The 27731-nt window shown below is 40.2% G+C and overlaps 1 protein-coding gene across 3 annotated transcripts in view; it reads right to left on the reverse strand.

The window, feature by feature from the left end:
* The window catches only part of GAB1 (GRB2 associated binding protein 1), a 106107-nt gene that overhangs the window by 16023 nt on the left and 62353 nt on the right, over nt 1-27731 (reverse strand). For 2 of the 3 annotated variants that reach the window (XM_074154621.1, XM_074154619.1), the window contains exons 3-6: nt 17274-17487; nt 9431-10035; nt 6320-6405; nt 5807-6110 (exon numbers count right to left, since the gene is read on the reverse strand). In XM_074154621.1, coding sequence (XP_074010722.1) covers nt 5807-6110; nt 6320-6405; nt 9431-10035; nt 17274-17487 — 1209 coding nt within the window. Of the gene's footprint in view, nt 1-5806; nt 6111-6319; nt 6406-9430; nt 10036-14039; nt 14121-17273; nt 17488-27731 lie in introns of all 3 variants that reach the window. The other variant, XM_074154620.1, reaches the window with a different exon arrangement.

The raw sequence follows: 27731 nt of genomic DNA on the forward strand, positions 1-27731 counted from the left end.
TACAAAGTTACAGTAAGTAGGGCATCAAACCAAGACTTTAAAAAAATATCCATCATTGACTTAACCATTTGATTCAGATATTGAAAAACTAGGTTTTGTCAGTGGAGATGGCAAGCACATATTCCCTAAGAGCTTTGAACTTTATAGATGAGATGTACACACACACATTAAATGCTACTTAGCTATAAGGAGTCCTTCTGGACAGCTCCTAAACAAGTATTTAAAAAAAAAAATAAATCTTATTTTGTAGTAGTTTGGTCTTACAGTCTTGCTTTAAGATCACAGACCCCACCCCCTACCCCTAGAAATAAATCACAGGGCAGGAGGGGGGTCATTATCATGCCCAGAGGTTCACAGACACCCCCCATCTCTCAAATGCTGCCTCCTGACCAACAAAAAACAATTCACACCCTACCCCTTTTATTTTTGACCATGCGCTCTCCTTGATCTCTGACTTACGTCACGTTTGTACTGAAGATTAAGATCGTCTAAACTCACAGACAGAACCACAGAATCGCCTAGGTTGGAAGGGACCTTTTAAGATCATCTAGTCCAACCTTAAAAAAAACCCAACAAAACCAAACAAAACACCACCAACACTAAACCATATTCCCGTGCACCATGTCAACTCGTCTTTTGAATACCTCCCAGGGATGGTGCCTCAACCACTTCCCTGGGCAGCCCATTCCAATGCTTAATAACCCTTTCAGTGTAAAAATTTTCCCTAATATCCAATCTGAACCTCCCCTGGTGCAACTTGAGGCCATTTCCTCGTCCCGTCGCCTGTGGCTTGGGAGAAAAGACCGACGCCCCCCCCCCGGCTACACCCTCCTTTCAGGTAGTTGTAGAGAGCGAGAAGGTCTCCCCTCAGCCTCCTTTTCTCCAGGCTGAACAACCCCAGCTCCCTCAACCTCTCCTCATAAGACTTACTCTCCAGACCCCTCACCAGCTTCGTTGCCCTTCTCTGGCCCTGCTCCAGCACCTCAATGTCTTTTTTGTGGTAAGGGGCCCAAAACTGGACACAGCACTCGAGGTGGGGCCTCACCAGTGCCCAGGACAGGGGGACAATCACCTCCCGAGTCCTACTCACCACGCTGTTCCTGATACAGGCCAGGATGCTGTTGGCCTTCTTGGCCACCTGGGCACACTGCTGGCTCACGTTCAGCCCGCAGTCCACCAACACCCCCAGGTCCTTTTCTTCCAGGCAGCTTTCCAGGCCTGACCTCTTGTCAGGCCTTAAACCTTCCTTGTGGACTGCCAGCATGGCCACCCGGTACCTGCCTTGCGACACAGAGCAGTTCCCTGTGGAGCAGCAAGAGGTTCACCCCAGTCCTGCACGCTGTCAGCGGGATGGACATCACAGGGTCCACTGCCTCGTATCACGGCCCCTTCCAGACATTTTGAAGAGCCCCAGGGAAAGGAGGAGGTGGAGAACAAGAGAACCTGTCTGTCCTTAGCTGTTTGGGGAGTCTTCACCTCATTGCGTTTGGGCACCTTTAATTCTGCTCCTTCTTGGATAAATGGTATTTTGAGGAAGGAACACGTGACTGTCAAAACAAACGTCACGTAATCACTCTGTGGCAGAACCAGTCACAGTCTTTGAACGATTCAGAGAATAAGACCCAACTGCACGGATGGATGCAATATTTTTTCCTCTTGAAACCTTTTGCTAGCAGCAATGCTTCCATTTTAGCATCACGACTACATGCAACCATGGCAAGCTAAAGCAGCCAGAAAAGCAGAAACACAAAATCAATGTATAAAATGGTTCTCTGTAATAAAAGAAACAGCACCCTGAAAAAAACCAAATTAAACGAGAGATTATTTTTGTCATTCAGTTACAGGTAAATGCAGAAAAGCACCTGGCCAAACGCTTTCCGGTTTTTTCCAAGGAATATAGCACTTACCTTTTGGTATGCTTCTCTAAAGAAATAGTAAAGCACTTTGATTCAAGTTATTGGGGCAGGAAGCCAACACCATGTTTTGAAATTACTTTCAAGACTTCCAGAAAGTACTGGAAGCTCCCTGCGTTTACAGAACCAGCTGTGAGCTAGAAAAATGAAACTAAAAGGAAATGTAGTCTCATCTCAAGGCTGTATATATTCAGGGTTTTTTTTTTTTAAAAATTTTTACTATTTTTTAACCCATTTTCTAAAACAAAGGTCTTCTAGAAACTGGTGGAAAAAGACACTGGAAATAGCTCACTGTGGCTCCTGGCCCTGGCTAATCCTAGAGGTGGGAAGACTGAGGAGCCTCAGGCTTTCACAGGAGGCCTCAGAAGAACATGCACGTACTTCAGTGAATTTTAGACCTATTAATTACCTACATTTAGCTTACCCATGTTATGGATTTTTCCTAACTCAGTCCTCTGTCACAGTTGCTACTTCTATACAACTCTACCCATTCTTAAAAATTTGGAGAATTTTAACAGTCTAATAAATTATCCAGAATGTCAGGTGCTTATATCAGAGCTGTGAAGACGTACAGATAACAGTCACTGCTGCCGACAGACAGACTGCCAGACCCCTGCTACCCAGCACATCATCGTTCATAGACAGCAGGACCAGAAGTTAACCGAGTATGTGTTTCATCTCAGGTTTGCAGAACAGAAAGAGCAGAGGGGAGAGCAGGCTATATGCAACAGCACGGCCACTGCCATCACCGAGCCCTCCATTTTCTGCCCTCGTCAAACTACACTCCCTGTAAGCAGTAAGCCCTTAAACCAAAGGAAAATAGAGGAGATGCTAAGCGTTACACATTTGACAACAAAAAGCAGTGCATTCTCTATTTAAGTGATAGTTTCACTGCGTCATTTCTTTGTCAAGGGCATGTTTAGCACTGAACAAACTTCCCCGGCCCACACAGAAAAATGTAACTGAGCTAGAGCTAATGCTCATGGGAAAGGTGATGGTGATATTTCTCAGTGACGAGGATAGCTACCAAAAAGGAGTTGTGAGTCGGAGGCAGTGCAAACACTATTTTTACAGCAATCTGTAACCAATAAAAATATACAGCAGCCTCTTCAGACAGAACGTGAGATGGACCCTCCTGTACCTGGAGGCCTTATCACCAACACACCCGATCTCTGCAGCAATACCATCTTTTAGAGAAGCCACAGTGGTCTTCAACAGAAATTCTTGAAGTAATGGCATATTAAAAAACCACACAAAACATTTAAAGGAATAATACTCAGAATGTAACTATTTTATGTACCATTTCCTGCCTTCCTATGTCTGCCTAAGTTTTAGTGAACATACTGGCCAACTTGATACTTTCTATGCACTAATTTGTAGCAGAAGACCATTATAGTACATTTATTTAATCAGAAACAACATGATAATAGAAGTTACTACAAGAACTTGAAAGTTGGAAAAGCAACATTGTAGAACATAAAGCAAACCCTTGTTTTAGTTAGGCAAGGGTCCACTAAAATGAGAGTTTTATCTTATTTTAATTCAAAAGGAACTGTGGTTTTATTTTCCCAAAGGTATTTCTGGAAGGAGTTATTTGCATGGAGAACTCCACTACTGAAATGGGAATATATTACCACCCTAATGTGTCATCATATCTGCTCTTCACAGCAATGGAAGACTTGCAGGACTACACTTGGTAAAATTAGAGAGAGCCAGACTATGTGTGTTACTAAGATAAAACCCTCAGTGATAAATCAGAGTCATTACCACTCTTGGTAGCTCAAGATCTTCACAAAGTTTTTTTCAGCCCCTAAGCATTTGCTATACAATATTTACTTTTGGGGACAGTTTTACTTTAAAGTTACTTTTTAATCTTCTACATTACATTAAATAATCCTATTATTTTACAGTGATAACAGCTTCTAAAAGTCTACAGGCAAAAACTACAGCCACTCACTTTACACTCATTAAGAGGTATGTTAGTACATCTAAAAATCTTTTCCCTGATGTTAGCTAGGTCTTTCTAGCTGTAAAGCATTTGAGGATGGGAGCAAAGCAGGAGCATTACACGCCGCTTTTAGTGAAATACTACTTGAATTTGAAGAAGAGAGATCTGCCCCAGCAGACATCTGTGTAACTGCTTTGGCACTTTCAACGTATAAATTTACTGCTTCTGAAGGTCAAACATTTTATCAGTAAAATACACAAACTGGCCAGTCAGGGAAAATATTTTCAAGCAGTTGAGTGGTTATTTTGAGAATATTTTCCAGTATCATCTTTCATCAATCTGTTACTGTCCAGTATTTCTTCAGAACTAAACAAAACTACTGTCTGGTAACACGGCAACAATTAAGACACAAGCAGAGAGCCAAGGTCTTGAAAAAGCCCATGCCTCATTTTGTGAAGATGGACAGACAGAAGGAGACCTGGTACCTCCCATTTCACACCGAGATCATCTATCTCATACTGATATTATCTACTTTACTTAATTACAGGCTGTTTTCACTTAGTGGTAAAAGAACTCATTTAAAAGTTTAGTTAGTGAATATTTTGCATCATCTGAATATTCACCATTGAATTTACCCCAAAATGAAGTCAGCCATTCTCAGTGTAAATACTATTTTTTCCAAGCACATAATTTTAAAAATAGGGCTTACTTGAATACAAAATAGCACAGACATTTGACTTAATGTTCTTTAGTTCCCACTTACACAAGAAAGTTAGTTATCTTGACTGAAAAACCGCGCGGTAGGGAAATAAGTTCCTTAAGCATTTACCTGTGTTTCCGGTAGGCTAATTGATAAAACATTTTAAATTAACTGAAAAGTCTAATCTATTTACTAATGATTTTCTATACGAGTATCTATTATAGACACATCACAACAGTATCTTGTTTCTTAAGCTCATCCAAAGAACCCTTATTTTAAGGAAAAACAAACCCACTGTGCACCAGATTCAAGAGATTAATTTTTTAGCATAGCTTTAAAGGGGCCCTCTAAAATTGGGGGTTTTTTAAATTCAATTTTGTCATTGATCTTGTTGTAGCTTTCTCAGACTCATAACAGTCATCTTCCACACATTCAGCAGTTTAAAATATTTCCACATAAAGGTAGTTTTCCTTTTGATTTGTGATTTTGTTTAATCACACTCTATGGTAACCTCACAGCCCACATGTTAAAAATCTTCCAGTGACTGCCCCATGTGGCCACTAACACTTAAGCATTAAGCACCTCCAACATCAAGTGATTTTCCCTGCTTTTAAGACTGAAATGAGGACTTAACATTACCTACTTAGTAGTAAACACTATTTCTTCAATCTAAATCTTCCTTGATTTGAATGCATTTGTAAGAATTATTCTACGTAAGAATTTGTAAGACCATTGCATACTTTGAGTAGGACTAAAAAGCAGCACAATTAATTTCTTCTAACAATGTTTACATCAAAGGCAAATATCTAAAATAGCTGAATAAGTTATTTTTGACTTTTACTTCATACAATGAAAACATGTACTGATCCTGTACCAAGCACTGTTACGGCTATAAATTTGTATTCTATCCAATGCCTTGTGCACTCTCTCTCCGTCACAAGTCGGCTAGGTGTCTTCTACATATAAGGCCTATAACTCACACTTCTGAGTGCTAGCAATTGTGTCATTTTTTCATTGGCAACTACAGCAATAAAATTTAAACCTATGCTTGTATCTGGCATTGTTATTGTGACGTTTTAATATGGTTAAAAATAATCCTAGGATTCCTTTATGTTATAGCTATCTCACAAACTTATTTTGTTAGAATTTGTACAAATATGATAATTTTCCATGAATCAGAGGTTGGGAGAGCTATGTTATTTTCTTAGATGACAAAAATCAACTTGTATTGGACATTTTCCTCACCTTTTCTGTCTGGTTTGAGGTTCCGATCCACTGGCGGTGGCTCACATTCTGCAGCAGGTACTGACCGTCTGGGAGGAGTCTTTGGACTGGACCTGAAACCCATGTGAGCAGGAGGAGGGACTTGCTTTCCAAATAATGGAAAATCAAACGTGCCTGGTGTCATTGGTACATAGTTTGTTTCCTGGATGGGTTCTGTGAAGCTGCTGGAATGCTGTCGTGGAGGAGAGTTGGGATTCATTGGGACATAATTTTCATCTAGTTCTTCACTTGAAACACTTCCCACTGTCAACATGCTTCTGTTTTTCTAGAATTAACATATATTTCCTTTAACAAAATAAGTTATGCAATCAGCTGTGAATCACATGAGCTTTTTAACCTAATCTACTCAGATCAATAAATTCTACTGAAACTGAAGAAAATCACAAACACCATACTTCATGCTTTTTTACATGGAAACAAAGAGCATTCAAGCAACTGTCACTGTCGTCTCTCATCAGATCAAGTCATACTTACAAAGTGGTTATGGAAGCCCTCCAATGAATTAGATCTGTCATTCGGAAACGTTCGTGGAATATCATAACAGTCTTGAGAACTAATTTCTAAAGAAACAAGAAGAGAAAGTGGCTATTTATCATCCCTGTTCCTGTCACTTGGCACCAGGCATCCAGAGTCTGTTATTATTTACTGTCTGCTGCTGAGAACATACAAACACACCTCCTGAAGCTGTGGCCCATAGATTTTATCTATATACTTGAGAGGACTGTGTTCACAAACAAACTTAGCACTCATCAGTCACAACGTGGAGTTCTTATAGTGGCATTTTTCCGTGGCAAGAAAAGAAAAAGTAATTTTTCCTTTTAAAGCAGTAGCAAAGTCTTCCTTTCAAATACGCAGGGGTAAGAATTTAGTGTTAAGTGTGAGTTTTGAGATACTGGACCCTCATGAAAAACCTGTTCTAGAATTAACAAACAGCAGATGTAATTTAGGGTCTGGAGAAGATTTCTGACTGAACACCCTTCCCTTGGAAAATGCCGATTGAACAGGATTCATCTGCTGCACGAACAGGTGAATCGCTGCTCTCAGCTCCCCAGCACGGTCTCCAGGGGCTTTCCGTTTGAACAAACTGCTACAGAATCAAAGGTTTCTCCATTTTCACAGTCCTGGCTCCTGGCAGTCCGCATTAAGAAGGTCCTCGGCTTTATGGCTGCTTTTCTGGTGGACAGGGGTGTTTGTGAGACATCTGGCTCCCAGGTCCTCCTCACCCATTCAGGCATCATGCTGCCTTACCCTGCAAGAGGCATGCCCCTCCTCCTGATGCCAAGACAGAAACTGTGGGCAAATTCTGGGTTTTAACCCCATCCTGTCCTGAAAAAAAACTCTGAAGTTTTTTGGAGATTTCCGCGTCAGAAGAAAAATAAACCCTTCTGCTATTAAGGGCCTAATCAAAACAGTATTTTCAGCAAGGCTACTTTTCCTGAGGCTGACAATCTCAGCTTTACTGTAGGAGTACTCGCTTATAAACTTAGCAAAATGAGAGAAGATAAGCAAAACAAACAAGGGTCTTTCAGGGTGTTACACTGTCTGTCATTTTAAAACATTAACAACTGCTAATATTATCACACTTAGCCTACAAAATGAATGACAAACAGGGTAATACTGAGCATCTGTATGATCACATCCATTCTCTACATTGCCTCCTCTAAAAACCCTGTTCCCAAGCCCTTCTTCATTTCAGCTTCCCATCCCATACCTAGCACAACTCAAACAATTATCCTTTAAAATCCCCTCTAATGTTAGTATTGGCTCTAACCGGTTTAAAATCGCACTTTAAAAATAATACTGTAATACCCACCTGCCTCAGGAACCTGAAAAAAAATGAAACTCTTAGCCCAAGAGTGGTTAACAAGACTAGAACAACTGCTCTCTGTAACATTAAGTATCAGCTTCCCAGTCTCTACCTCTCACCGCATTTCTCAAGTTTAAATCTGAGAGAATAAGAACAGGGACAACAACAACAACAAAAAAAAAACAGGCAGAAAAAACCCCCAAGAAACACTGAATTCTTTCAGTAAAAGTAGCTCTGCCAGATTTGATAGGACCCAAAATATACCCAGCTGCTAAAAGAAAAACAGTAAAAAAAAATACACTAGCACATCTGGAATACCAACATTTAGGCGACTATAAGGAACAACTTTAATTTTACTTAACACCTGCAGTACACACAATTATCACAAGGAGAGAAACAGACAAGCTCGAGCTGTTGGCTGATGTGAACCTCATGAGGTTCAAAGCCAAGTGCAGGGTCCTGGACCTGAGTGGGGGCAACCCCCAATATCAATACAGGCTGGGGGATGAAGGGGTTGAGAGCAGCCCTACCAAGAAGGACTTGGGGGTACTGGTGGATGAAAAGCTGGACATGAGCTGGCAATGTGCACTGGCAGCCCAGAAAGCCAACCGTATCCTGGGCTGCATCAGAAGAAGCGTGGCCAGCAGGTCAAGGGAGGTGATTTGCCCCTCTACTCCGCTCTGGTGAGAGCCCACCTGGAGTGCTGTGTCCAGCTCTGGGGCCCCCAACATAAGAAGGACATGGACCTATTGGAGCAGGTCCAGAGGAGAGTCACAAAAAATACCAGAGGGATTCAACACCTCTCCTGTGAAGAAAGATCAAGAGAGTTCTCAGCCTGGAGAAAAGAAGGCTCCAGGGAGACCATATCACTGTCTTTCAATACGTAAAGGGGGCCTACAGGAAAGATGGGGACAGACTTTTTAGCAGGGTTCGTTGTGATAGAACAAGGGGTAATGGTGTTAAACTAAAAGAGGTTAGATTTCGACTAGATACAAGGAAGACATTTTTTACGATGAAGGTGGTGAAACACTGGAACAGGTTGCCGAGAGAGGTGGTAGATGCCCCATCCCCTGGAAGTGTTCAAAGCCAGGCTGGATGGGGCTCTGAAAAACCTGATCTAGTGGGAGGTGTCCCTGCTCATTGCAGGAAGGTTGGACTAGATGACCTTTAAAGGTCCCTTCCAACCCAAACTATTGTATGATTCTATAATTCTAAAGGCTGGTGGCAATGATCACTAGATCAGGGTTGATCTCAAAGCTCTGGATATACACCAGATCCCACTGACCTTCATGAAACACTTTCAGCTTCTGCAGATTTGGACCACTTTGGATCATTCTAACCTTACTTTGGTTGTTCTGAAAGACTGATAATGGCACTACTGAATTCAGCTATAAGAGCTTATTAGCAAAAAAAAAAAGAGATTATAAGTTCTTCACTACTATTTTCTGAAGACAAGTAACACCATAGATACATCTAGCTCTTCAAATATTTTTAGCTAAGACTAAATGCTGCAACGCAGTGTAGATCCCTTACAATGTTCTCTGCTTTGCTGTTTTGATGGTTTCCTTTAATAATCTTCTTTTTCCTCTTTCTTACATATTTTAAGCATTGCAATCACAGTCTGCTTTGTGAAGGGCTACACACTTGTTTTTAAAAGCTAGAAACGCCCCTCATATCATTCATCCCATTCGTATCATTCACATAACATCATTCATCCCAAGATGACAGCATTTAACATGGAAATTCTGGACGGGCAGGATAAAATACAGAATACTGACCTTTACGGAAGATATTCAAATCTACAGTTGAAATGGTATTACTGCGCGAGGGTGGCATTCCTGCTGTAGGGATGCAATAACTACTGTCAGTGTCTGAAGCAGTGCGACTAATGCTACATGTTTCCACAGGAGATCGATCTGCAGCATGGTGGGGTTTTGGTGGCCGAGGTGGAGGAATATCTGGAATAGTCTCCAGTTTTGAAGTCTGAGACAACGTCCCCTCTGGAAAAGTTCGTGGAATCTGGTAAGTACCTCCAGGTGTGGGGGGAATGTCGTAGCTGATGGAGATGTGTCTCATCTGTGCGTCTAATGAAGATGATGCTGACGGGGTACTGAAAACATGTTGCTCTCCTTCTGCATCAGTCCCAGATGGAGACGCTGCCTTGGGTAAAACATCCTGCGAGTAACTCCTAGGAAGGTTATAAAGGCTGCAGTCTGCCAGTGCCTGTCCAGTACGGGAAGGCGGAGAGTCATAGACACCTTGCTGCTGAAAAAAGCCATTCACAGCATGTTTGCTCGCTGACGGAGCAGGATTTTTGTGGGAGGGCACGTTATCATTGCAGTCTGTTTCAGAAGAGCTGGATTTTGCCGAGTCAGCATGAGATCTACACACAAGATTTTAAGATTAAAATGTTGATGAACACAAACAAACACTACAAATAATAAACACAACATCTAAAATGTAAACAAATAGAAAGTCTATCAGTCTCTTCCATTTTTTTTTTTTTAATGAAATGCAGGAACTCAGTTATTAAACAAACAGTAGTATTTAAGCAGGATCCAAAGTAACTACACACATACAAATCCATGCATGTGAAACAGGTAACACAAGCGTGAAGCTTTCGCAGTGGCTGAAACACAAGTTGATGTTTCATAAAGCAAGTGATTTCCACAACGCTGGTTTGGAGCAGAGTTTGTTTGGGGGCTGGGGGATTTGTGCTGGTTTTGGGTGGTTTTTTGTTTTTTTTTTTTTTGTTTTTGTTTTTTTTTTTTTTGCTTGTTTTTTTTAACCCATGCTGCAAACTAGCAGCACTTTAATGGCACTGTTAAAGGTAAAAAGAACACACTCAGTCCTCGGGTTTACAGTACTTGCTAGTTCTAATCAGTATGCAAAAAACACTAGGGGAAAAAAATATGACTGCTTGTAACACCCTAAAGTGCACACCTGAAGTTATCTACTGATCATATAAAACTGGTTCAAAATGCACAAAGGAGAAAGAAATAACAGATAAGAACAGAAATAGGAGGAAGATAGCATGGTATTCAGGGGGGGGAAAATAATCCATAGGATATATGTGCAACAGAGTCTTAAATGCAAGTTAAGGCAGTATTGTTAGATAAAACTGCACACTAGTTTACCTTTGATTTCTTTGGAAATTTTGTATTTTATGAGAATAGCACTCATTAATACTACTATAATACTACTACTACTAACTAGTACCAGTAAACTTACGTGGAAAGTAAACACACTGCAACCTTTTTTTTTTTTTTTAAAACCTACTCAGTTACCTTGCTCCAGGCAGAGAAATTCTGTTATCAGTCTGACTCCTTGCTTCAATGAAAGTCAAGACAGTGGCAAAATACTAACACAAGGTTAAGGCAGTCCATACACTTTTTGGTCAATCATACCATGATATTTCCCATTTTCATTACCACAGTATCATACCATTGTGTTAATTTATAAATACGAATGTAAATATTTCAGCATGCATGTGTATCAATGAATAGCTGCTATAATACTCTTACTAAGCTCTATTAAGCAACTGGACCATGCAGTTTACTAAACTTCTAAGGAATAAAATACATAAAAATCAACAGCATGACTACCATGAGAAGCATTTTTTTCCTTTTTTTTTTTTTTTTTTTTTTTTTTAAGAGGCTCTCTACCTCAAAGTGATCATAACCAGAATTTATTATTCAAATCCCAATTTTTCAGTAAGATTGCATAAAACTTTATTTCTTAAGAGACAGCTGGATTTATCTCCCAGAGTTCTGGTAACCAGAGGAGAAAGGAATCCAGTTTAGCTATTCATTTGGGTCTCCTCTGCACTCACTGGAGAAATGGAGACTGTGTGAAACACAATCCGTTCTTCTTAGATATCCATCTAAACCCGATGAATCACTCCCAAAGTGCTTCTCTGTCAGCTATCAAGGGAACAAACATGATTAGCTTAGACTGGACATCTGCAGTCAAGAAAAGTGTCATTCACCTAACCAACTGGGTTTTGTTCTGTTTAATAGCAGAGATAACATCTTCTTCCATCAGCCCGAGCAGCTTATGAGAGCTTTTCTCCGGTTTTAATTATATCACCTTGTTCTGTTAGCTTGTGCTTAGGTTTTTTAGCATGGGCCCTTTTTTCATTAGAAAAAGTACATTAATTTTGCTTTGGTTGCTATTTTAAACATATATTTAAGTTCCGTCTCACTGGTCAGAATTGGTTTCTAGGTGACTCTGAACATTAATCTGCATTTAGTTTCACAGGCCCCCCCAAAAGAGAAGAGAATGTTCTCATTAAGTACTTATCCTTGGCACAACCAAGGAAGTGAAATTTCTTATACCCCTTATGATGCTGATCATCAAAAACGTATCTCTTGTTTGCTCACAGTTTACTTCCATTTCCTCAGAGCTTCAAAAAGTCAGTAATGAACCACTGGAAGTTCAATACATTTGCAAAAAACAGAGCACATAGGACTGAAGGAACCACATGAGGTTACAGAGTGCATAATCAATTGTGAACACACTGTGTGACTAGTAACACTCTGAGCTTAGCCCCAACTGGAGCCCTTGCTCTTTAAGAATCCATCCAGGAGTTCCTCACTTTCTAGATGTACTCTTCTGGTTCTCTGGTATTCATTTAGACCAAAGGCCCAGCAAAAGTCACCTGTGTTTTATGTCAGCAAGTATGGGAAGGACTGTGATCTGTATTTTATATGCTATAAAGTGGGCAGTCTAGATAAGCTGGACACTGACAATCAGTTGTAGAACCAGAATTATTAGTTCTGGTTCACTAGGATATAATTTAAAATGAAAAAACTTCCTAAGCTACAGAAATAAAATATAAACACTATATTTATGTTACAAAAACATGCAGGAGTACATAACCAAAGCTCAAAGCGCAACAGCACATGTACAATGCCAGTGCATAAGGATTACCCATCATACGTAAGCAACAAATGCTATCATTTTTAAAATTTAGGAGTACTTCTGGGTCTAAGCGAATGCTGCTGCTTCTTTCTTGACCACAAGTACTTGTGAAAACAGAAGACTTTCAAAAAGCATGACACGTGATGCAGCCAGGCCTGTCATTTGCTTAGCTGATGGCAACAACTTGCATTTCTCCTTATAAGAGGGCACTTCTGATTCACTTTATGTTTTTAAATGTAATGTCTTGGAATCAGCTTCTTAGTCTGTTGAACCAGTTTTCAAAATATGAATGGGTTGTAACCAATCTGATTTTGCACAAGCGAAAGTTTGAAGACAGTCTGAAACACGAGCCAAGAAAGCACTTTATGCCAAAATAAAGACAGGGAATTCAGCTGCTGAAGTTTACCTAGTTTTCAAAAGTCAGTATTAATCACTGATGATAAGGACACCACGTACAATTTGAAAATCTGCTACGCATAGTTGATTCACGTTACCTCAAGGAAATTTAGGTTAGAACTAGAGTTCAGAGATAGACTTTGTTCCAGCTTGGGATTTTTGGGGTTTTGTTTTGTTTTTTCCAAAAAAGGATTTCAGATGCAGGATGCTTGATGACTTTACTTAAGAAAGGTAGCAGAAAATCGTAATTTTTCCCCACACACTTTAGAACAGCTCAACAACAACAAAAAATAATCAATTGGCTTAAACATTCCATTAACAACTGGTTGAGTTTAAAATAATGGCAAAGTTGGATATAACAGTGAAAACTCCTCACTCTACAAGCAGAGGATGACTGTGATATGAATTCAGTGCTATCACAGGTGGGCATCACATATCTGCAAATTATGCTAAGTGGCCAAACTATTCCTTACACAGCGCTAGGACTGGGCACCTCTTTCCACATATCAAGAAGAGGTAACTGTACAGCCTGCTGATCTACAAGGACTGGACATTAAAATGCACTGAGAAGAGGTGGGGTATTGAGGCAGGGGGCCCAAATAAAAAGCCTGCCTCTACGTACTAAAAACTACTTGTTGACAGAGACCCAGGAAAAAAGTTTTAAAAGTGTTTCAGTCTGAGGGGTAATCATCCCATTTTCAAATAGGCTGTATTCAGTCTGGCTTGACCATTCATCCTTCTGAGCTGATTCTTTTCCCATCTGTGTGAATCGATATGACCGACTAAAACAGAATACTATGAACAAAGTGGCAGCAAAACTGCTCTTGTGTGCCAGCAATCTGGGACAGAAACAGCAAGCATAGCAAAAATGTGGGCAGACAGATAAATTAATAAATAATAAACCAGCTCTATTTCCAGAAAACGGAAGCCAAAGTTACATATTTTTTCTGTTAAAACTCACAGAACACCATGCAAGACGCATCTCAAACAAACAATATTTTCAGGCAAGTTAATGGCTCTGTGATTAATTTCTCACACGCGTTCCAAGAATGGCTACTGTTCACTCACTGCAGTGGAATCTTTTTACTTTCAAAATCTTCTAATAACAGGTATTCCTGCCCTTCTTCCGAGAGAAAGGGTGACCCTTGGCTGCTCCATAAACATAGGAAAGATGAGGAAGACAGTGTTTAGTATTTCAATATACCTCTCGAATGAGCCAGAACAATAAGGATTTTGGAAACTGTATTTGGCTGCATTTTCTTATTTAGGATCCAAATACGAAGCTTAAAATCTCACTAAATGCTACAGCTAAACAATGCTCTTTCTCAAGTCAACAGTGATCAGAGCATAAAACTATTTTAGACAAAATACAGCATGATTATTACAGCTGCAAGTGCTGTGTCCAAGATATTCTCACAACAGTACGTGGTGCATTGGATGACACCGTAAATGAAGCATTTCAAAATTATTTGTTAGTTCTGAAACACCAAAATTCTTTTTCAAAGAGGCAGCTCAGACACCTCCTCTACATTTCACAGCTACCTGCATCCCCTGGAAAAGAACCCCAAAGCCTTGAAATAAAATTCAGTGGTTCTCAGATTACCTATAAAGTAACATGCAAAATTAGAACAGAAGATGTTCCTTCTGCATATTGGCAACTTTAAAGTCTAAAGGGAAAACAGCATAGAAATAAACCGTTCAAGTAACAATACCTGCCTATCTAATTACATCTATTAAGCTTTGCACTTTACACTAAGAAAAAAGCTTTTATGAAATAAACAGATAAATTGTTCCAAATCTGGAAATTAATAGGAAAATGATGCAGCCATTTAATTTTTTCTTCACCTGTAAGGATGTGGATTGGGCTAGTACACAGAGTGCCCTCTAAATGATCATCTTAGTGACGTGCTACCCAGATACACAAAGCTCCAACTCCATAGGAAAAGGTCTATATCCTCTATAGTCCGTCCCAAATCCAGCAGAATACCTACTGTATCAGACATAAAACATCAGCAGCAGTCCTTTTAGGTGGAACTGAAACTCCAGCATAACTATTGTTTCTGAATTTTCATTATTATTGCCTTCTTAATAAAAGGACATAGCTATTTAGTGAATTTTATTTAATATAATACACTAAGCCCATATAATTTCCAAATCATCACAATGCCAGTGTTTCACTGTCTTCAAATATTCCTATAAAAACATTTATTTAAGCAACCTCTACGCTCCCAAAGACTTTGTTCAGTTCTTTCTCAGTTCCCTTGGCATTTTACCTCCATCAGACCTTCTGCGTTCCCTGGCACCCAAATACCTTTTTCTCCTGTGTCTCCAGTGTCTTCATCAAAATATTTTGCAGGCTATTCATGGACTCTATACCTTACCCCATTTTGTGTGCCCTTTTATGGTCTCCTCAGACTTTATTCCCTCTACCTAACCCACATGTCACACAACTCTGGAAGTCAGGTGAGAAAGTCAATTGCATATCTCATCCTTGATGATTCCTAAAGATACGCTTCATGTGGTGGTGTTAGAAATCCACCCTGTGCCCATCCCTCGCAGAAGGAAATGGGCACTCAGACACGTTTCTGATGAGCCAGGGCACTGAAATGAAACGTCAAGATTTCTATGCCAAGCCATTTTGGAAACACTACTAAACTTTCCGATAGCTTTTGGCAGGAAACAGTGACATACCTCTCGGACACCATCAGCTTCTAAACATCACTAAACACCGACACCTTTAACACTGAGAAAGCAGATACTGGGTTTCTCTTTCTCACGCAGGAGACTTTGGGGCATGCAGTGCTGCCTGTAACCTGCACATTCCATACTCTGGGGGAATCTGTAGTCTCATTCCTCAGTTTTATAAGAAAGATTGTAAAGGGTGGATACTTTTTTACCATGTAATCATCAGTAAATGGAGCAGGAAACTCCTCAGGCACAACAGAGCAAGATAAAAATGCCAAGGGAGCGGAGAGTACATGGCACAGGTAAAACTGGCAGAGCATCAAGGTGTTGAAGAAGGCACCGCCACTAAAAGATATGGCCCTAAGGGAGTATGTGAAATACTCATGAAAATACTTTCAAAGGAAGCTTTCCTCAGCCTTCCGTGTACTTGACTGCAATTGCAAAAAGAATATGATGTCTTGCTTATTTTTCTGGAAATACCCCAGCAGATTTTATTTTGAATTACTGCAGAAAAGAAGCTTGCCAGAGAGATTTCTAAGGTTCTCCCACAGAATACTCAAGGTTGGAAGGAACCTCTGGAGATTATGTGGTCCAGCTCTTCCAACACCTCTAAGCCAACTTCAAAGTCAGGTGAGGCTCCTTAAGGAGCTTGTCCAGTCAAGTTGGTTTGTGGAAGACAGAGATTCCACTAAGTACCTCGGCATCCTGCTCCAGGGATGGCCACCGTGATCCTTTCTGAAAATACATAGCGATATTTCCCAGGTAGCTACCATAAATATCATAGCCTCGTAGGCAGGAAGTTCTGTACATCTATTTAATTTAGAAGTATATTTATTTCCCCAACTGCTACATTTGATTCAGTAGAAGAAGATTTTGATTTTTTCCTTAAAATTTCCTAATGCACACTTGTCTGGAAAACTGGCTGTGCGGGTACTCTTTATTCAGTAAGAAATAAGGCTTTTTTGAGCTTGTTTTTAAATATATGTTATTTGGAAAAAGTTAAAATTCAGGATACAGAAATTGAGTGGGTTTAAGTCTCCTGGATTCTTAGTTATCATAAAATAATTATCTTTTACTCTTGCTTGAGAGTCTCAGCCATGGGAGTAATAGTCAACAAACACCATTCGAGAATTGCTCTATTCAGTGATGTGGTAACCTGGTAGGTGATAATGTAATATCAGTATGTTTTACTGAATCCCTTCCATGAAAGCTTTAACTGGTAGAACTAGGGCACCAAATACCGTATGGGAGAGGTCCTAGACAGAACTAAACACACCAGACTGTGGCTAAAGAAAGGGTACTTCTCTGCTCTGTGCCATGCACCACTCCAAACTACAATGAAATGCTTGGATCACTGCATTTATCTGATACTTCCTATTGGCAACTGCTGTCCACACTTTTCAAGGATGTAATATGGGTCTAGCGTTGATCAAACAACTTACTATTGCTGCAAAAAATTCAAGCATAGAAAGAAAAGAAGCAAAAGTTACAGGCAGCTTTCCTCTGCAGATTATATGCATCCAAACGTTCAACGACTTGGCAATAAAGTGCTTTTAGCACAAACATTCTTGGCCTGTAATACAAATAAGTGTTATTAAGAAAAAAAGTGTCACTTACCTCATAGGTTCAGGTTTTTTACTCTGACAGTTTATTAGCAGTAGGTAGTCTTGAGGATCTTCTTGACCAGAGGAAGACTCCAGTGGGGGGATGTTAATAAGCTGGTAAGGAGGAGGTAGGGAAGATTCTGCTTGCATGGAAGGCGGTGAAGTGTTAATAGGCAAGGGTAACTCAGCAGATGGTTGTAAAGAATTGACTGGTGGCTTCACAGCATCTGCAAACATACAAGCAAAGCATTCTTTTTACAATGAAGAAACAGTCTTATGATACTACCACAAATTTTTATTAAAAGTCAGGGTTTTAAATTCAAAATCATAAAATCAGTGGACATGAGAACATATGGATATTAACATTTGTTTCAGAGTATTTAAATATAAATCTTTATATTCTCTTTATATTTTTTCAAACTGTAATCAATTTCTTAAGTATGCCTTGGAAACAGAGGTTATGCCTTATTTAATGACTTATTTAACCTGTTTTCTGGTCACAGAAAGAACAAAGATGCTGACAGCTGCAGTAAGACAGCTAGAAACACAAATCTGTTGTTTTAATCAAGAGCAGACAAAGGCCCATAGGTTATTACTTGAATATGGTAACCTGAGTCAGCACTTGCACGTATTCATCCCTTTTTGACCAAGGTCACTTCAACTTTTGAGATTAGTCACCAGTCAAGAACTGGCTTCTCTCAATATCCGAAAAGCAGCAGGAACAACACTGCTTTTGCAATGGAAGATCCCTTACGACTATAAAAACAATGCAGAGGTACAATAGGTACCATATTCCACTAAGCCCCCTCATTATATACCCCAACTTTTTATTTCAGTGCAATAAATAAAGCAGTTGTGGGTTGTTTTGGGGTTGTTTGGGGGGGGCAGGAAGAGAGGTGGTGTTATGGGGTGGTTTTTCTTTTGTTTTGTTTTAAATAACCTTGTCTTTATAATTCTTATCCATTTCCTCTTCATGTATATTGTAGAGCAACGTCTTTTTTCCTTCCAAATACATGTATCCTCACTATTAAATTAGCTTGGAGACTGGAAAATATTGACACTGTCAAACACTGAACAATCATTTAACTTTTTCATTGTTTTAATGATACATTGACTAAAACCAACATAATTAACTAAATTGCTCCTCAATTATCAAGGCTCCCTTGTACTTGCAACTCATTGTACATTCCAGTTTGCACATCCCCAAAATGGACGCTGATTATTAGCATTGTTTAAATGAACATATTATTATCCAATGCAGAGCGCTCCTGTTAGGCTTACTGGCCAGCTATGCACTATAAAGTAACTTCATCCCGCTTCTGCTTCCCAGCGCTATCCTGGGAAGAACCAGATGAGCAGACCAGAAAATAGCCCTCCTGCTTCCAGTTCTGTGTACAGCAGGTACAAGCGATTTAGATGTGGAAATAGGAACGGCAGTACTTGCTTTGAACTCCCATGGTACTTGCACAGGCTCAGAAATTAAATCCCACCACACCCATGTGGGTGGAAGAAGTCTGGGTGTATGAAAATTCCTCAACTCAACCTACCTGAAAAGGTAGGATAACTTAAAAAAAAAAAGTTTTTATAAAAGATCGTACCTGACCTATCCATCAAACTAGTTAGCAGAACAAAGGCAAAACCAGACTGCACCCAGCGATCACTCACACACAAAAATAAAATGGTTTCTTTACTCATTGGTAAAATACTAAGATATGAACAATTTTCTATTGCTTAGGAATATCAGGAGCTTGAAGAGCCTATTTGAGGCACCTACTGATACTTCTTCATTCCCCTAATGTTGGGGTTCAATAGCAGGAACAGAGAGGTGCCTGAATGGACCTACGAGGCATGTATTTCTTGCCCCCGGAATAGATGTAGTGGGAGAAAGGACAAGTAGCTCTCTGGCCTGTCCCCTCCGGATCTGAGGAATGCCAGTAAATATATGCATGAGTAAGACAGCGAAGAAAGGTTTCCTGCTAGATACACTATCATTCTTTGGCCACACTTATGCACAAGATCCTCAAGGGCTTCGGTGTACCGTGACCCCCACCCCTGTTCCTTGGCCCTGACTACACACGACCTTCACATCTGCTTGGTGCCAAGTTCACATAAGGGTAAAAAAGAAATGAACGTCACTGCAGCTTCCAGGGAAGACGGGTGTGTCAATTAGACCACAGGTAGTCAGGAGAGCTCAACAGGTCTACAGTAAGATGCGTGCCTACGTGACACTGATGCATTTAAACAAACCATGCGCTAGCATTCCCAAGACTCAAGGGTAACTTTCCAGGGGGATAAAAAAAAAAATAAAAATCAAGAAGACTGAAAGAGGACCAACGTATCCACCAAGTTTGGAGAAAGAAAGAGTTACATTCTTGGGGGAGTAAGAAAAAAGTGTGCGTGTGGGAGAAAGAAAAAGAAATTAAAGGCTGGCTAGTGAAAGAAGGCGAGGTGGTGAAGACCATTAGGCCAAATAAACTGGCTCAGATCTTTAGTCTCTGAAGCCCACGATGCCATCTCTGATAGTGACCTGTTGCAGACAGACTGGGCACAAGCAGGAAGGAGAGCCTGCCAGACAGCCCACAGCTTCTGGGGCTCTGCGGCTTCGGGGCATCCCAGTGCAGTCTGCATCCACAGTCCATGCTGACCAACCTCCGACAAACTTTTCTCTGAATTTGTCCTACCCCCTACATTTATATTTTTGACCTCTATTATCATCCCGTGGCAGGGAGCTCCATGAAAAAAACACTTCCTTTTATTTTAAACCTGCTGATAGTTTCAAGTTGATGTCCTTTAGCTCCCATCTTCAGGGAAACAGTGAACAATTGCCTCCTATTCACAATCCCCATTCCCAACTTCACACAACTTGGTCATGGCTTTACTGTGTTGGTGCTGCTTATTTTTTCTTGATACAGAAGCCATTTCTTTGCAGATCTGGCTTCCCTTCAACTCTCATCCTTCCTAGGTCTACTAAATTCCTTCCTGAGAAGGGAAAACTAACTATTGTGTAAAATACATACAAAAGTCTGGGACTCACTCACTGATTTACAACGACATAACAACAGTCCATTCTGTTGCTGTCCTAAACATTTGCCTTTTGATTGTTACCGAGTATTAAAGGTGTCACTGTCCAACTGTCCAGAAGGTTCATGATCTCTTCTCTGAGAGCAAGCATTTGGTGCCCATTAATGTTAATGGACCATTAGGGATACTTTCCTTGCAATAAGCTGCCTCGTTTATTTTGGCACAGATACCGCTTGACAAAATCCCTGAATCCTCCTACAGATCTGTTGGGGGGGGCGGGGGGTGGTGGTGGTTTTGTTGGGACGTTTTTTTTTTTTTCCCCCCAGTGGATAGAGTGCTAAACTATTAAGAGAACAACTTTCTGATCTGAAATTCGTCCTCACACAGGCATTCTGTACGTGTTAAATAGTGTAGGCTAATGCCTGATTCAAAGAGCAACTGAACTTAGTCTAAAGCACTTCACTGCTGGGCTACTTCTTACTTGCTTTACGTGTTCAGGCTATTTCAGATTTGACTACGAAGAAAACAGTAAAGTTAACAACTTTCATCACTGAGCAAATGACTGCTGTTTGCTTATCTGTACCCTCTCAGATATTCTCTTTAGCCGCGTACTTCAGAAGCTGATATGAAGCAGAGAGTTTCTCCCAGCAGCCTATTACGATTTCAAAGAGTACAATCATCAACTTGCTCCACTTTGGACTAGCAGATTTTTAGGGAAGGGGTCATCTGCACACCAAAGAGCGTTGTAAGTCATTTGGTTTGTTCCCAGAGCTCAGACACTCGGACTGCTTTGAAATAATTGGGAGCTGGAAAAACATCCAGAATATTTAACATGCAAATGAGCCTAACAAGAATCCTATTTTGTTTTTATAATTCCTGCATTCAGTACAGCTAGAACAAGCAGCTTTCTCAAAACAGGAGAAGAGTTTTATCTTCTCCCAGTTGGTTTTAAAGCAGTTCCAGACATCATCTTCCATAGAATTTATACTTTTTTCTTCATAAGCATTTTTGTATTTGCCTCACTAATAAAACAGTTATAAAACTAATGAGGAAAAAAAGAACATTTTCTGAATACGAATAACAACAGGCTCCCCTCTCTTCCTTCTTAACTATATAAAGCTTCTTTATTCCACGTGTTCCTATATCTGTGCTCTATGAACAATCTAGAAGATCTAAGTGTGGGAGTTTGCATTTAGGGCTGGTTTTATGTTTTGTTTTGGTTTTTAATAAGACCAAAAATTAAATCATTTTCTACATTATGATATATAGTCTCTTAATATTCTAATTATGTAAATACTTGAAATGTTCTCATAGTGAACAAAACACAGAAGCCTCATTACTGCAAGCATTTCTTTACATGTCAAAATTGCAATCAAAGTAAGAAAATGCATTCTTTGCAGATCGTAGGTAGAAAGACTAAAATAGAAATGGGTTTTTCCCATTGTAACAGCAAATCAGCAACAGATACGCAATCGCATGATTCTACTATTCTTCTGAGATGTTTCATTCAATCTACTTACTATGATGAAGATGTTATCATTAAAACAACCAATGGCCAACAAAATATTAGAGTAACAACCTTGAACAAAAATTTACAGATACAACAGTGGGAGCCATAATAATAATAATAAAGCCCACTTCAATCCTTAACTTTTTTTTTTTTAGTTAAGTCTGTTAAGTCATTATCTGTGCTGCTTAATGTAACGAGGTACATCCTGAAATACACTGCTGGAGTTTCCTCTGGTGTTAGCTTCTGCATGGTGTCAAGTGAAAGACTCTGGAATCACAGGGCCACATGTGTGCATGTGCACGCACAGAGCACAAGCACATGTACACTGACAGGCACAGACAAACAAGCACTTGCTCCGTTCGCATATTCACTTAACTCAATAAATGTGAGCCAGATCCAGCCCAGAAGATACATGGACATGTTAGTCTGGGTTTGGTTTTCAGCATAAGTGATCAGCTTACGATCAATATGAAATCTATGCAGTGAGCCTCAATTCTGAACCCTTCTGCTTTACCCAGAGAAAATCCTTTTAAATGCTTTAATAAAAAGTTCCTGTTCATTTTGTAAGTTTGCTTTCTTAGTTTAATACAATCTCAAAGTATCTCTCTTCTGCTGAAGATAAAAATGATACCCTATTAAAGGAACACTAATGAAGAATTCAGTGGTTGCTCATTGTATATTATGCTCAGGACAACCCTGCTTCCTGCATCCGAACCAGAAACATGACAATGTTCCAAGTTACCACCACACACTGAAGTTTCCAGCTTTCAGAGCTTACATCTAAAATTTAGATGCAGTTTACTATCTGCAGTTCATATGTAATCTTAAGCTGCGCTTTTGGTTACCCATTTAAAATTTGAAAATACCAAAAGCATTTCCGTTCCAAATTTCTTCCCCCTCTCCACCTGCAATTTTCTTTTGAAGACTATTAATTCAAAAGGCGGGGGAAAAAAAAAAAAAGAAACATCTGTAGCCTGTTCTCTCCATCTTCAGATGGTACACAGTCTGGGTGACGCAGGAAAAAAAATAATCAAGGAGTCCTGTTATAGACTAACTTCTGTAAGTGCTTGTGGAGAGAAACAGGACAAACAGTGCAGCCCACCACATTAAAACCTTTAGGGTTTTGTCTTCACTAAAAAGGCCCAGAGCTCTCCTCAGCAGAGGTGGCTGCTCTAGCCACACGGTGAGCTCACCCAGCTGGGGCTGCAGCACTCTGCCTGGAACCAGAGGCACCTCGGGGCTTCAGAGAGGTTTCCAGCGCTCCCCATGCTGCCAAACAGCACCTCACGACTTCACGAACTAGCAATCTGCAGAACAGTTGTCCAATCCACCCTCTTGCAATCCCCTTCTCCTAGTAACTCATCAGGTGATGTTAATGCCACAAAAGGTGTCCAGCAGGAACCAGGGAAAATTAAGTTAATTACCTAGGCATATCAAATTCAGTTTATTTTTCCTCAAGGAAAAGCAGAATCACATTCTACAGGAATTCTTGTCACATGCAGCTGACAACTTACAATAACCCCAAATGCTCAAGATTAAAATTCTGACTACACTCCTGATAGCAAATTCTATCTTTTTAATATACATATTTTTTCCTCACAGACTGGTAAGGCAAGACCTACTGTTGCAGATTTTGTGCTCTATTCATCACCCTCTCACTTAGCCACCCATCCTCTGCTCACATCATCTGAAGTTGAAGACTTAAGACATTTTCTCTGCTGTCTTCTCTTTCCCTTTTGGATAATGATTTAATCATTTTGGGCAATGACTATCCCAGCTTTGCTTGCCTTTACTCAGCTCTTTAGCCACCAGCGACCACCTCTACCCAACCTGCTATGCCCAATCTCAGGTTCTTCTCTGTTCCCCTTTCTTCTAATTTTATTATTCCCCTGAAATTTTGCCAGATGAAATCTTGCCACTCTGACAGCCTCCTTCACAGTCGATCGTCACCTGCCCCTCAGCAATTCCACCTTCCTGTTTGTACATCTCAGTGGCCATTTTCCCCCACCTTTACTTCCTCAAAACAAGCAACCAAAAAAGCCTCCACAAAAAGAGATGCTCTGGTGCCACTATTCCCTCTAAACCTACTGCCTCACTTGTAAGACAACACAATCTTTATCTGGAGGGTTTCTCTCCTAATGCTTAACTCAGTCCTTTGATGTTATTCTTGACTTCACTCCAGGTCACTGGTCACTCATTCTCCTGGCATCTCATCTTTGAGCTGACTTTCTTTCAGGTTAATCATATCCAAGAGATACAAAAAAAAAAAAAAAAATATCTCAAGTCACCATTAGGTACATCATCTCTACGGTGCAACTTTGATGCAAAAACTTCTTAAAGTCTTATTACTCTGTCATTGCACTTCTCTCTACACTACTCCAGAGTCTCCCTTCCTTTACCTATAACCTCATGCTATTTCTCCCCACTTTTGAGCCCTTTCATGACCAAGGTCTCTAATACTCATCATACGTTATCGAAATGGTGATTTTGATTTGACAAGTGTGCCAGCCTCTATCATTCACTTCTTAAAGCTGTCAAAGGAAAACATTTTTGATTTCTTCATGCAGGAAGGGCACCCTAAACAGCTCTAAGGTCCACTACTTATTTATCAAAGACCTCCTGAAAATTTCAGCCCAGCAGCTGAAGCACTAAGACCACTTATCTGACACAATGGGCAAAACCACCTTATTTGCTTTCACTTCTTCCCATGTCTCTGCTCCTATGTTGATGTCTCTTACTGCAGATAGTTAAGTTCTTAGTGGCAGAGCCTGTTTTCTGTTCCACGCTTGCGTTACAGGCAGCACAGGGGTACCCTGATCCGATCCGGAGATCTCCCACACAGCGTAGCAGCAGCGATGTCTGACCACGCAGCATTAGAGAGAATACAAGGAGTCAGGACGGGAAGGTGGAGTTATGTTCATCCCCCCAGTTACTGATACTGCACTCAAGCTGTGATCAACCTGCAGTGCACGTATTATCAGAATACGATTAAAAAAAAAAAACAAACCAGGTTATTTGAAAATAATTTTACTGTTCACCATGCAGAAGGCACGGGAGGCATATACCAGATAGCAGCTGCCTGAACAGAAATACTGCAAACTTTGAAAGCCCTGTGTGTGAAGCAAGCTGTAGCTCTTTCCAAGTACAGTCCTCGTGATGACAGAAGCTTTCTTGACCACATGTAATTATTTGTGTAAATGCAACTGTAGATTTCAACGTCTTGTTCTTCCCTTTTCTTTTTTTCTTCTGCTTTACTTTGTTTTTTCTTCTGGTTTACTTTGTTATTGCTATCTTTATTCAAAGTAACATGTTTGCATATAGTAAGATTATTTCCTCCTTCCCCTGCTCTGCCAAGCACGCAATTCCCTAAATTGCAGAAACATGGAGCTAGATCACGTATAAAACATTCGTCACAGATGTCTACTGAATTCTAGGGAAGGGCTTTCACAACCTGTGCTTAAACATCCTTGGAAGGTCTTTCTTTATTGTTACATCGCTCACTAAAAGAAAAGAAAAACAAATTACTTCTCTCTTCAGATAACAACCTATCCATGTCCTGCTTAACACAGCTTTTTATGCTTTGAAAGTCAACTTTCCCCTCAGTATTTTCTTCCTAGGAAAAACAAATCCTTCAACTTTTCTACTCATCGATCACTTTAAAAAAATCCATTTCCTCTACTTCTACCATTCTTTAATCATTTATCCTCATCCTTCTTGAAGCTCAGGCTGCAGTATTTTGGCTGAGGTCTCCACAGCACCAGGAGAAGAGAATAGTCATTTCCCACATCCATTTGGTCTCTCCATCCCAGAACATCTCTCACTGGAGTGCAAAGCACACAAAACACTGGCAACACATTTTTGCTTATAGTTACATTTAAACCTCTACATGACCTATTATATTATGACCTTACAGACAAAATATGAAGGTTAAAAGTGGAGTATGAAACCTGGTGGTAGAACTAAGAACCATGCTCATGTGTAGCTCCCCCTACCTTTGCATATGCATTTTAAAAAGAAAGATGCTACAGAAAAATATTTTGCAGCTTCCATTTGAAAAATAGAAGCATGAACTGAAGAAAACACAAGAAGTACCCAGGAATTTCTTTGCAAAAGTAGAACGATTATTTAGCTTATTTTAAAAAAAGTTTCCTTCGTGATTCCATCTTGTTTTAAAAGACCTAAATCAATGTAAACCCTTCCTTAAAAGAAAGCCCTATGAAAAGTCTTATCATGTAATTGTACTGTAATCATTACATATCACGCTATAGTGTGATGCAATCAGAAAGCTAGAGACTCAATGGCTTGTAAATATGACTAAAGAACATAAATTTATATCTACTCAGTCCAAATACAAATGTAACATTGCAGATCTCCAGAATGAACAGATTTCACGTGCATAAATCAATTTCTAGTGGGAAGGTCACAACAAAGCATTAGATAGACAGAAATTACTGTGAATACTCATGTTTTAAGAAAAGGAATAAAAGAAAATACAAACTTCATATCATCGGAATTTCTGAGTCTTCACCAAGTATGGAAGGAGCAGCCCAGAACTCGTCTGAAGTGATTATTTTCTTCGTCTCTCCACAGTTACGATTAACTCTTTCTCCCTCATTCCTCCAAACACCAAAACAGCAGCTCCATATTAGTTTTTTAATAGCCCTAACCACCACCACCTCATTTTTTTATTTCGTAAATCCAAGGAAGCAACTGGAGTGGGCTTCCAAACAAACAGCAGCATGAACAATAGGCCAGCGATGTCCCCAGTCCTTGATATAGCAAAGGATGCCAATGACAGTCCTGTCATAACAAGTCCCTCAACCAGGCTGGCAAAAGCCATTTTGTCCAGCTTCAAAGAAAACTATCTTCTGCTTCCATTAGGCTAAAGGCAAGGTTGGTTATGCCCCATACAATCTCTTTTTATTTAGGCCCATGCTAAAATAATAGTGCTTTTTTATTTTCTGCAGTAAACTTCACCTATTCTTTAACTTCTCAAAATAGACTGTAGATCACCACAGATTTTATAAAGTATGTTTATGATTTGCTCTCCCATTAGTAGGAAGGTTTACCTTGTAAAAATAAGAACTTGGCTATAAACAGACGCTAAGCAACTGACTTTACCATTTTCCTTTTTTAATTCTTCCTCAGCGCATTGCAAGACATTACTTTACATAACTGAGAGTTGACAGTACTGTCTATTTTATGGTTTTAGTAATGGTGTTGGGATTCATAGATTCATAGATTGGTCCAGGCCGGAAGGGACCTCCAAAGGTCATCTAGTCCCACCTCCCCGCAGTCAGCAGGGACACCCCCAACTAGACCAGGTTGCCCAGGGCCTCGTCGAGCTTCACCTTGAATATCGCAAGGGAAGGGGCCTCAACCACCTCCCTGGGCAACCTGTTCCAGTGTTCCACCACCCTCAGAGTAAAGAACTTTCTCCTAATATCCAATCTAAATCTCCCCTTCTCCAACTTAAAACCATTGCCCCTCGTCCTGTCGCTGCAGGCCTTTGTAAACAGACCCTCCCCAGCCTTCCTGTAGGCCCCCCTCAGGTACTGGGATAATTCAGACAGAAATGCCAAAGCTGAAATACGCAATGAGAGTTCAATGGGCATAAGGTACTGATACAATCGACTGAAGTAAAAACCAGTTTTGGTCCAAACAGCCAGCGAGGGCCCAGTTAGTTCTCTCCGCATTCATAGCGTGTTTCACCTTCAGTTCAACAGAAGACGTGACAACAACAGAACGTCCAGTATTAGCAAAACACCAGCTCTCAGCAAGGAAAGGCCTCATTACCTCTCCATTCCACCCCACAGACACAATGCTTCTTTGCACTCTCACATATGCTAGAGCTGCCAGGTAAACACATTTTCTTCTTACTTCCCAGCTTCCGAGTTTGTTGCCAGAAACCAATGATTTCTGAGCTCCTCTTGCCCGCGA

This window comes from Numenius arquata, chromosome 10 (genome assembly GCF_964106895.1).
Source record: "Numenius arquata chromosome 10, bNumArq3.hap1.1, whole genome shotgun sequence".
NCBI classification, from domain to species: Eukaryota; Metazoa; Chordata; class Aves; order Charadriiformes; family Scolopacidae; genus Numenius; species Numenius arquata.